General features: G+C 44.0%; 1 protein-coding gene across 1 annotated transcript; it reads left to right on the top strand.

Moving 5' to 3' along the window:
• Window positions 1–1,397: 1,397 nt before the first annotated feature.
• Window positions 1,398–10,472, top strand: LOC139220146 (zinc finger protein 135-like). Its single transcript, XM_070852217.1, is given in 4 exon segments — window positions 1,398–1,463; window positions 2,981–4,023; window positions 6,620–6,853; window positions 10,418–10,472. Coding segments are annotated over 4 exon segments (1,398 nt in total).
• Window positions 10,473–11,268: the final 796 nt, after the last annotated feature.

Genomic DNA, 11,268 nt, shown 5'->3' on the forward strand with positions numbered 1-11,268 from the left:
GAGACAGAGACACGCGACAGGAAGAAGCTGCATGATTCTGCTGAGAGGATCCAACATGTCAACACTTCACAGTGTCTTCTGAACGAGGCTGCAGCCGCTCCTCACCACTCATTGGTCCAGCAGCACTTTGGGTTTGTCAGCTTCAGCGGGCGGCACCACTTCCGGCTCACCGCCTTCACAATAAAAGCGTCTCCTCATGCGTTGACGATGACTCGTGAATTCAGCAGTGAAACTATGATGAGAAATATCAGCTGCAGCAGTTATTAAACCACGGATGAGTTTTAACTATCACTTACATTTATTGCTTCAGATACAGAATGTCAGAAACACCTCCCTGGGAAGGTTTTTCATCTTTGTAGAGATCTGAACTGGAAGTTTTTCCTTGTAGGAGTTCAGTAATACAGTTGTGGATGGCTGAAGCTGAAAGTATACATGAAAGGTAAAAGTGAGGTCATGTGTCCTTGGAAGAAAGATGCTGGATTCATGATTAAAGACAAACATAAAACAATAAAGTTTCCACTCAGCTGTGACTCCGCCTGCTTGGAAAAAGGTAAAGTGCAGCCACATGGAAGTGGACTGGTTCAGGTTCAGTCCCACCTGCTGCCCAGTGTGCCCCTCTTCTGGGGTTTTTACTGTTCAGGAGCTGCACACCTCGGCCTCCAGTCACGTCAGCTTTATTCACTGAGGCTTATATCTTTATATCTGTGCAGCACAACTGTCAGTTTGCAGGCCGCTGCACACAAATGCTAAAACACCAGAAGGCAACAGGTAATGAACAAAACTATCTATTATCCAAGAAATCCAAAACTAATAATAAGAAAAAGCACAAACTCCAGGGTTACATGACCACAACGTGACAAGAAACACTGGGAAGCACACAGGTGTTCAGAAAGAGAGAAGCTACACACACACCAACACACCTGAGTTTAAAATAAAGGAGAAACCTGAGAAAGAGCAGCAGAGGAGGGTGGATGCAGCTGGTGCTGTTAGTGCAGAGCAAGAAAACTACAGCTGAACTTTGAGCTAAATTCAGGTGGTGGGGACAAACTACTGTAGGATATTAAATGAAAATCCCACCCTGAAGTGGCAGACACTCCCACCTTTGATATTTCCTGACAGGTATCAGTCCCACACAATGGCTGCTGTGTTGCAACCTGCTGTTTGATTTGGAGAAGAGTCACTTCAGGTGCTTCTTAATAACCACCTGCACTTCTGACAGCATCTTATTCAAATGAGCCTCCAAGAGCCCGCGAGACGACGTGACATCGCGAGACTACAAAGACTCCGCGAGATCCAGCGGTGCTGCTTCGTCTGAGCCCGGAGAGTCTCCGAGGACAGAGTCCAGAGTCAGAGCAGGACTACACGGTCCAGCAGGAACCACGGAGACCTGCGGGACGATGGAGAAGCAGAAGCCGGAGCTCAGAAGACAAACAGGCTCGTCCTCTGATAGCACCGATGTTCAGGTCAGTGTTCATGACTTCAGCACGAGACCAAGACACGAGGAACAGGCTCAGGGGTCCGCGTGGCTTTCGTCTCTTTTCTTTGTCTTGATGGATTTCTGCATTTTCTCTGTGAGCGAGTGAACTCAGCAACAATAGAACAACAAATGTCCTCAGTCAAAGAACACTTTTTACTCCTTTTAGCGCTCTTTTACTTCCTTTTACAAATGAAACGTACTGACCAACATTTTGAGATCACAAGTGAAGCTGGCGCCAAAGAAAATGTGCTGCCGCCTGTTTGTCCGATAGAAGAACTCCAAAAGTTCATTCCAATGTGCGCAAATCAAAGGGGAGGCGTCCCAGAGCGGCTCCAGACTGGAGAGACTGGACACAGCAGAGTGGAAGTGATGTTTGTGAAATACAAGTTGAAAGTGAATGTTGAGAAATCCTCAAAGTGACTTTCAGACCACAGAAAGTCAGAGGGATTCAGCCCTGATGCTTTTGCCCCCAAGAGGCTACAAACAAACATCTGCTCACTGTCTCTTTGTCGCCGACATGGACACTAAACTGTCAGTGACTGTGGTATAATTTTCAATGAGACAAGTGTTGTGCTAAAGGAATAAGATTGCAAAAACTGCTAGATATTGATTAAGAAGCACTATGCTGAGGCTGACTGTGTTATGTGTGGTGTGTTGTTATAAAAGCAGAGTAGGAAAAATGTGATGAAGCTCATTTACAGTGTGTTTCATGTAATCCTCATTACACCATCTGTCATCTTTATGTAACCTCCACTGCATCACGTGTAACTCTTATGTAATCATATATGCCTTCACAGTAAACCTCGTTATTTTTTCTTTTAAAAAAAGGCAACCAGAGGAAATTGAGAAATGAGGTTGTAATGAACCGAAGATAACTTAATTAAAAATAAAGAATAGGATAGAGAACAGAACAAAGCTAGAAGTTAATGGTGACAAATGAATGGAGCATAGCATAAAAAAAATAGGACATGTGTGGACATAACTCTGTTATCCTGGAGATAAGGGGGCCTTTGTTTGCAGAGGACAGAGTATCTGTTGCATGGAACATTGAAACATAATGGTGTAATGTTTAATGGTTGCAGAAATAGACAACCAATGAGAAGGCTTAGTTGATGGGGTGATAGATGGAGCATTAGGGCCTCCAGGGAATATAAGCAGGAAGACTGTCCAGTGGAGCTCAGAGCTCTCTGGTTGTATGTAATGTACACGTGAGAAGTCTCTCTCTTTACTGCCGGCATCAAACACCTCGCTGCACTTGTGCTCCTGGTGGTTTTTGACCACCTCTAAGCAGTTGTTAACTGACTTCTGCTCTGTGAATGTCTTTAGAGGTCTGTGCCTCCCCAGGCTCCTGCAGTTGGTTGTCACAGCTGGTACTGCATTAGTCAGCCTGGACTCTGGGTTATGTTGCATAGACATGCACCAAATGTGATTCATGGTTCTAGATAGCTTGTTCCACCATGACTTCTCATTTACTCTCTCTTTGTTGTGTGTCTGTTGCTATAGAAACGCAGAGGAAGAGATGGACCCACTTGTCACCGCTGTCAGCACTGTGACAAATCCTTCACAACACGAAATGATTTAAAGGTTCATCAGAGATTTCATATGGGAGAGAAACTGCACAGCTGTGACCAGTGTGGGAAAACTTTCAGTCAGTCAGGTCACTTAAGGAAGCATCAACGCATTCACACTGGAGAGAAACCGTACAGCTGTGACCAATGTGGGAAAACTTTCAGTGAATCAGCTAACTTAAGGATCCATCAACGCATTCACACTGGAGAGAAACCGTATAGCTGTGACCAGTGTGGGAAAACTTTCACTCAATCAGCTAGCTTAAGGAGACATCAACGCATTCACACTGGAGAGAAACCGTGTAGCTGTGACCAGTGTGGGAAAACGTTCGCTCGATCAGCTCACTTAAGGAGACATCAACGCATTCACACTGGAGAGAAACCATATAGCTGTGACCAGTGTGGGAAAGCTTTCACTCAATCAGCTCACTTAAGGAACCATCAACGCATTCACACTGGAGAGAAACCGTATAGCTGTGACCAGTGTGGGAAAACTTTCACTGAATCAGCTCACTTAAAGAGCCATCAATGCATTCACACTGGAGAGAAACCGTATAGCTGTGACCAATGTGGGAAAGCTTTCACTGCATCAGCTAGCTTAAGGAGCCATCAACGCATTCACACTGGAGAGAAACCGTATAGCTGTGACCAATGTGGGAAAGCTTTCACTGCATCAGCTAGCTTAAGGAGCCATCAACGCATTCACACTGGAGAGAAACCGTATAGCTGTGACCAATGTGGGAAAGCTTTCACTGCATCAGATAGCTTAAGGAGCCATCAACGCATTCACACTGGAGAGAAACCGTATAGCTGTGATCAGTGTGGGAAAACTTTCACTCACTCAACTCACTTTAGGAGACATCAACGCATTCACACTGGAGAGAAACCATATAGCTGTGAACAATGTGGGAAAGCTTTCACTCAGTCAACTACCTTAAATATCCATCAACGCATTCACACTGGAGAGAAACCATTTTGGTGTGACCAGTGTGGGAAAACTTTTACTTCGCAGAGTGGCCTTAGATCCCACCAAAACACTCACACTTCATTGTTTTGAACATTTTCCAGAGAATAGCCAGCTGTTTCCTCTTGCCCCCTCCCCATGCCCTGATTGCTGTGTTGTTATATTCTGAGCTTCTCTACAAACAGAGGGATGGCCCAAGACAGCGTCCTCATTTTCTTAACAGCATGTGTGTTGTTGTGGCTATGACTACATCCTGAAAACATGTCCATCACTGCTGAAAAAAGTCCAGGGTGATGTTAATGAATTGCTTGTTTTATTGCTTTGTTTTGTTATATTGTTTGATTTTTTTTAGTTTATCACATGAGACAAATAAAGAGGCAGATCTTCATAAATGAGGACTGGAACTTGTACTTTCAAAATGACCTGGAACAATTTGTGGGTAATTAAAGTCATTGTTGACTCTTTTACATCAAGTCACTAATTAATTAGTTGTTTCAGCTCTGCTTTCATCTGTATCCCAGCAGGAATCAGGAATCTTTGTTATCATTATACAAAAGTACAATCAAATTGTATGCAATCCTATTCAGTGCAAATAAAGCAAACTTTGAAATAAATAAAGATGATAAAGATAAATCAAAGATTAAAAGATTTAAAATGGATGGCACAAGGTAGAATATTGCACAGGTTAGTGAGAAGAAGAGGCATGCCCTTCAGTGTTCATGTATTATTGTGATTTTTCAGTCTGGTTTTGGCTTTTATTGTCCTGTACCGTCTCCCTGAAGGTTACAGTTGGAACAGGTGATGTGCTGGATGGGGTGAGTCTTTCAGGATGCTTTCTGTGGCAGCAGGATCTGTACAGCTTCTCTATGGAGAGGAGAGCACAGCACTGTCTACTACTCTATTATCTCAATCTATCCTCCCTCTGATTCTGAGTTTTTCATTCTGCTGTCTATCTTATTACCCACAATGCCCAGATGAGCAGGAAGCCTCAAAGAAATTTCACAGTGAATTTAATATCATGTTACTGGATTTTTTGATCCATCAGTAGGAACCTGCACATTTACTCTGTGTATTTAGGTTCTTTTTGACCATAAAACTCACTAAATCTGCACTTTTATTTCATTTAACCTAAAGTGGTTTCAAATCCACCAACAGTGTTTCCGCTCACCACACAAGGATTATAGATCCTAGAACAGCTGGACTCCTTTTCATGAGTACATTTGATAGTACAGGTGTACCTAATAAAGTGAAACATGAGATCCTGATCTGAGTGACTGAGCAGCTGTGAAAAACTGATCTGTGTCTGTACACTGGGCCTTTGTGGTATTTCAGCTTTAAAGAGAAATGTTAGTTTTAGGACAGCAGGAGGCGCTGTGTTATTAAGAAAAGATGCTGAAGCAAATGTCTTCTTTCAGAAGTGAAAGCACAGGCAGGGAGCAGAGGGGGGGGGGGGCACAGTCATGGGCTCATGAGATTTGAGTTTCAGTCAGCTCAGATGAAGAAGATGCAGTTTGTCGCAGCAGAGCGGCTTGGTTTTGTTACTGACTGTCCTGTTTTATACCGTCATTGAAGGTTAACTCCTCACTTCGCTTAACTGGCCAGTCAGGGCCACGAGTCACCAACATCTGCTTCAGTTTGACATCACAGAGCAAAAGGATCTCCGTCACTCAGCCAGTCTAAAGACAGGCCCGACCTAACGGCTGTTCCAGGCCTTTGTCGTGGCTCAGGAAAAGTTTGGTCTCTTTTTGAACTGGAGCCTCTGCAGATGAATTGATCTGATGTTAAGATCTACTAAGGTTAATAACTAAATCCAATACATCCCTGTTTGTGTTTTCTTCACCGCCATGTTGACTGTAAAGCTTGTGGTTCTTACTGCGTGCGATGAGAATAAAACCTCATGTCTGTATCGAAAACAGGCAAATTTTCCTTTAAATTCACTCTTGACACAAAAGAGTTGTTGTTATGTTAAATAAATCAGAAAGTGAAGAATGACTCAATGGGCCTTAAATGTGAGCTGCTAATGATTGAGGACCAATTGATCAGATCATCCTTTCTGTAGAGGTCTGTGCCTCCCCAGGCTCCTGCAGTTGGTTGTCACAGCTGGTACTGCATTAGTCAGCCTGGACTCTGGGTTATGTTGCATAGACATGCACCAAATGTGATTCATGGTTCTAGATAGCTCGTTCCACCATGACGTCTCATTTACTCTCTTTTCTTTGTTGTGTGTCTGTTGCTATAGAAACGCAGAGGAAGAGATGGACCCACTTGTCACCGCTGTCAGCACTGTGACAAATCCTTCACAACACAAAATGATTTAAAGGTTCATCAGAGATTTCATTTGGGAGAGAAACTGCACAGCTGTGACCAGTGTGGGAAAACTTTCACTCAATCAGCTAGCTTAAGGAGACATCAACGCATTCACACTGGAGAGAAACCGTGTAGCTGTGACCAGTGTGGGAAAACGTTCGCTCAATCAGCCCAATTAAGGAGCCATCAACGCATTCACACTGGAGAGAAACCGTATAGCTGTGACCAGTGTGGGAAAACTTTCACTCAATCAGCTAACTTAAGGAGACATCAACGCATTCACACTGGAGAGAAACCGTGTAGCTGTGACCAGTGTGGGAAAACGTTCGCTCGATCAGCTCACTTAAGGAGACATCAACGCATTCACACTGGAGAGAAACCGTTCTGGTGTGACCAATGTGGAAAGGTTTTCGCTCGATCAACTCACTTAAGGAGCCATCAACGCATTCACACTGGAGAGAAACCATATAGCTGTGACCAATGTGGGAAAACTTTCACTCAATCAGCTCAATTAAGGAGCCATCAACGCATTCACACTGGAGAGAAACCGTATAGCTGTGACCAGTGTGGGAAAGCTTTCACTGTATCAACTACCTTAAGAATCCATCAACGCACTCATACTGGAGAGAAACCATTCTGGTGTGAGCAGTGTGGGAAAACTTTTGCTTCACAGAGTGGCCTTAGATCCCACCAAAACACTCACACTTCATTGTTTTGAACATTTTCCAGGGAATAGCCAGCTGTTTCCTCCTCCTCCCTGATATCTGTAACATCTACTGGCTCCCTGCGAGGATGCGTCCTCTCCCCTCTGTTGTACATACTGTACACCAACAGCTGCTGTAGCACATTTGAAAACCACCATATATTGAAATTTGCTGATGACACGGTCATACTGAGTCTGTTGAACAGTACTGAAACCTCTTATGGTCCTGTGGTGGATTATTTTCTAAAGTGGTGCCAGGGTTCGTTTTGTTAGAAACACACCCGCATTCTTTAATGGACAGCCCGAGATTATTCACATCATCGGCCGGAGGGTTCAGTCGGTCTCAGAAGCACCTTTAATTCAGATTCACAGGTGAAATACAATGCAATACAACTCTGGGGTTCAGGCAGCGCCGGGCTCATGACTGGTTCTGGTCAGAGGAGCTAAGAACTGGGTTTTCCAACAGATTTTAAAGGGCAGAGTATCACAATATGACACATAACCATTGTTTGATTGGACGCTAAGGTCCGTACGTCAGTCTCCACCAGCCGTCAGCGTTGTCTGCGTAGGCATGTATCTATCAGGAATATGTTTACAGAACAAGAACTCTCTGTTTCTTACAATCAAGATATTACATCTGCTTCTTAAAACACTAGAGGAGACACCAGTCTGTCAGGTCACACTGACCTGTACAACGTTTGAGAAACATATGAAACACTTTATGATTTAAAGCTCTAATTTACATTGAAGACATTTTGTTGCAACATTGGAGTTAATAGTTAACAGTTTTTATCTCTGAATGTATCAAAAACAAAGGACATGTGTATTGATTTTAGACGCTCGCAGCCCTCTCCTGACAGCACAGTGACTGATGGGCAGGATGTAGAAATTGTAGAGTCCTTTAAGTATTTAGGAACTATAATAGACAATAAACTGACATTAACACAATTTACAAGAAAAGTCAGCAGCGCCTATTTTGTCTAAGAAAACTCTCAAAATTCCAGGTTGATTCATCCAATTTATTCTATTGTTTCAAGTGTGCATGTATTTTATGTTATGTTTTGCTTCCACTGCTGCACAACCAATTGCCCCATTGGGGACAAATAAAGTCATTGATTGATTGAAAGTCCCAGACTGTCTTTAACAATCTGACACATTCAGGAGTTGTTGAGTTTGGAGAAACTTGATGGAGGGAAACCACCAAACTAAACTTCATCTGCTGCCTGAAATCAAGGAGCCACTGATTCAAAGCGGCCTTAGCAACAGTAACTAAGGGGCGGGACTTAGAGAAAGGGCAGCTCACTCCAAACGAGCCAATAAGAGCCCGCGAGACGACGTGACATCGCGAGAACAAGCGAAGCAGGACTACACGGTCCAGCAGGAACCACGGAGACCTGCGGGACGATGGAGAAGCAGAAGCCGGAGCTCAGAAGACAAACAGGCTCGTCCTCTGATAGCACCGATGTTCAGGTCAGTGTTCATGACTTCAGCACGAGACCAAGACACGAGGAACAGGCTCAGGGGTGTTTCAGTTCAACGAGTGACCACGTTAACTGGCGACCGTCAGCCGAATGCGTCTGTTGTTGTCATGGTTACGGCAGCTGTTGAAATCAGGACATCGGGTCCGTAGCTGGCCGTGTGAATGTCTCTTTGTTTAGTTTTCATCACAATGTCTAAACATACCGATCTGAGTCCACTTTAGAGTCGTACCTGTGGAAACGTGTCTCATAGTGGTGTGGGGTCACGTTTTGAACGCTGCTTGCTGTAACGGAAAATGTTGAAAACAGGAAGTCGACAAGCCGAACCTTCCTGTGAATGTCTGTTTTAATAAATGGATAAATATCCTAAATACCCGTCGTTTTCAGTCTTGTTTGAGTATTTGTAATGTAGACGCCCCACCCTCCACACACACACACACACACACACACACACACACACACACACACACACACACACACACCTTTTTAAATGTGAAAAATTTGTTGTTTTATTTTCCGAGATTCGAACTCGCGCCATTTTGGGAAAATAAACAAACGGCAGGGACATTCTGTGTGCGCCACTATCATTACAGGGCCGCATCACTGACCTGTCATATAACAAGACATATAGGACACAGGCAGCGGTCTCTGGAAGACAGGAGGAAGCCAGACCAACTTGTGACCACACCGCCCAGTGCTGAGTGACACCGTCTCACTATTTCGTTAGTCTGCGGCACAATAAAACAGCCCGTTACACCAGTTCTGTCAACCTGCAGTTCTGCTACAAATCAGCGACGCAAATGTCATCAGCTGCACAAGAAAAATATAAATGTTACTCAGATGTAAAACACATAGGATTGAGGTCTGGACTCAAGATGGTCTCCAACAGGCAGGACACAAAATCATCATCAACATTGGGCCTTGCAACGCGTTCCCAATGGAACCAATATGTGCATGATGTGCATCAATCTGAAAGATAAATAAATTAGTCTTTGGAGAGAGAAAAAAAATTTATCAGATTGATGCACATCATGCACATATTGGTTCCATTGGGAACGCGTCGCAAGGCCCAATGTTGATGATTTTGTGTCCTGCCTGTTGGAGACCATCTTGAGTCTAACCTCGTCTCCATCACTTCATACTGGTGCTACCGACTGGGACAAGAGCTGATTACAGCACATCTCTGCACTGAGAAGGTGATCAGCTGCAACCCTCATGTTCCACGAGAAGAGGATGTTTGACACTAATCTGATTTCGGCCCATCCTGAATGAAATACTTTGAGTGATTGACATCTCTGTGTTTTGGTTGAGTTGTGAGCAGCAGACCTCAATCCTATGTGTTTTACATCTGAGTAACATTTATATTTTTCTTCTTCGGTAGCACCAGTATGAAGTGATGGAGACGAGGTTAGACTCAAGATGGTCACCAACAGAGAGATCAACTAGCTTAAGCTCACTGTCTCTTTGTCGCCGACATGGACACTAAACTGTCAGTGAGCCGTCAATCAAAGCGGATCTATTGTGCGTCATGTGATCATCTATTCTGATTGGCCTTCATAGAGACCATTGATCCGACTGTTAGGAACTAAAACTGGTCCATAATGATTGAGGACCAATTGATCAGATCATCCTTTCTGTAGAGGTCTGTGCCTCCCCAGGCTCCTGCAGTTGGTTGTCACAGCTGGTACTGCATTAGTCAGCCTGGACTCTGGGTTATGTTGCATAGACATGCACCAAATGTGATTCATGGTTCTAGATAGCTCGTTCCACCATGACGTCTCATTTACTCTCTCTTTGTTGTGTGTCTGTTGCTATAGAAACGCAGAGGAAGAGATGGACCCACTTGTCACCGCTGTCAGCACTGTGACAAATCCTTCACAACACAAAATGATTTAAAGGTTCATCAAAGATTTCATTTGGGAGAGAAACTACACAGCTGTGACCAGTGTGGGAAAACTTTCGCTCAGTCAACTAATTTAAGGATCCATCAGCGCATTCACACTGGAGAGAAACCGTATAGCTGTGACCAATGTGGGAAAACTTTCAGTCGATCAACCAATTTAAGGAGCCATCAACGCATTCACACTGGAGAGAAACCTTATAGCTGTGACCAGTGTGGGAAAACTTTCACTGAATCAGCTGACTTAAGGAGACATCAACGCATTCACACTGGAGAGAAACCGTTCTGGTGTGACCAATGTGGAAAAACTTTCAGTCAATCTGTTACCTTAAGGATCCATCAGCGCATTCACACTGGAGAGAAACCGTATAGCTGTGACCAATGTGGGAAAACTTTCAGTCGATCAACCAATTTAAGGATCCATCAGCGCATTCACACTGGAGAGAAACCGTATAGCTGTGACCACTGTGGGAAAACTTTCAGTCAATCAACCAATTTAAGGAGCCATCAACGCATTCACACTGGAGAGAAACCGTATGGCTGTGACCAATGTGGGAAAGCTTTCACTGCACCAGCTAGCTTAAGGAGCCATCAGCGCATTCACACTGGAGAGAAACCGTATAGCTGTGACCAGTGTGGGAAAGCTTTCACTCAATCAAATAGCTTAAGGAGCCATCAACGCATTCACACTGGAGAGAAACCGTTCTGGTGTGAACAATGTGGGAAAACTTTTGCTTCGCAGAGTGGCCTTAGATCCCACCAAAACACTCACACTTCATTGTTTTGAACATTTTCCAGAGAATAGCCAGCTGTTTCCTCTTGCCCCCTCCACATGCCCTGATTGCTGTGTTGTTATATTCTGAGCTTCTCT

The sequence above is a fragment of the Pempheris klunzingeri genome, chromosome 2, assembly GCF_042242105.1.
Source record: "Pempheris klunzingeri isolate RE-2024b chromosome 2, fPemKlu1.hap1, whole genome shotgun sequence".
NCBI classification, from domain to species: Eukaryota; Metazoa; Chordata; class Actinopteri; order Acropomatiformes; family Pempheridae; genus Pempheris; species Pempheris klunzingeri.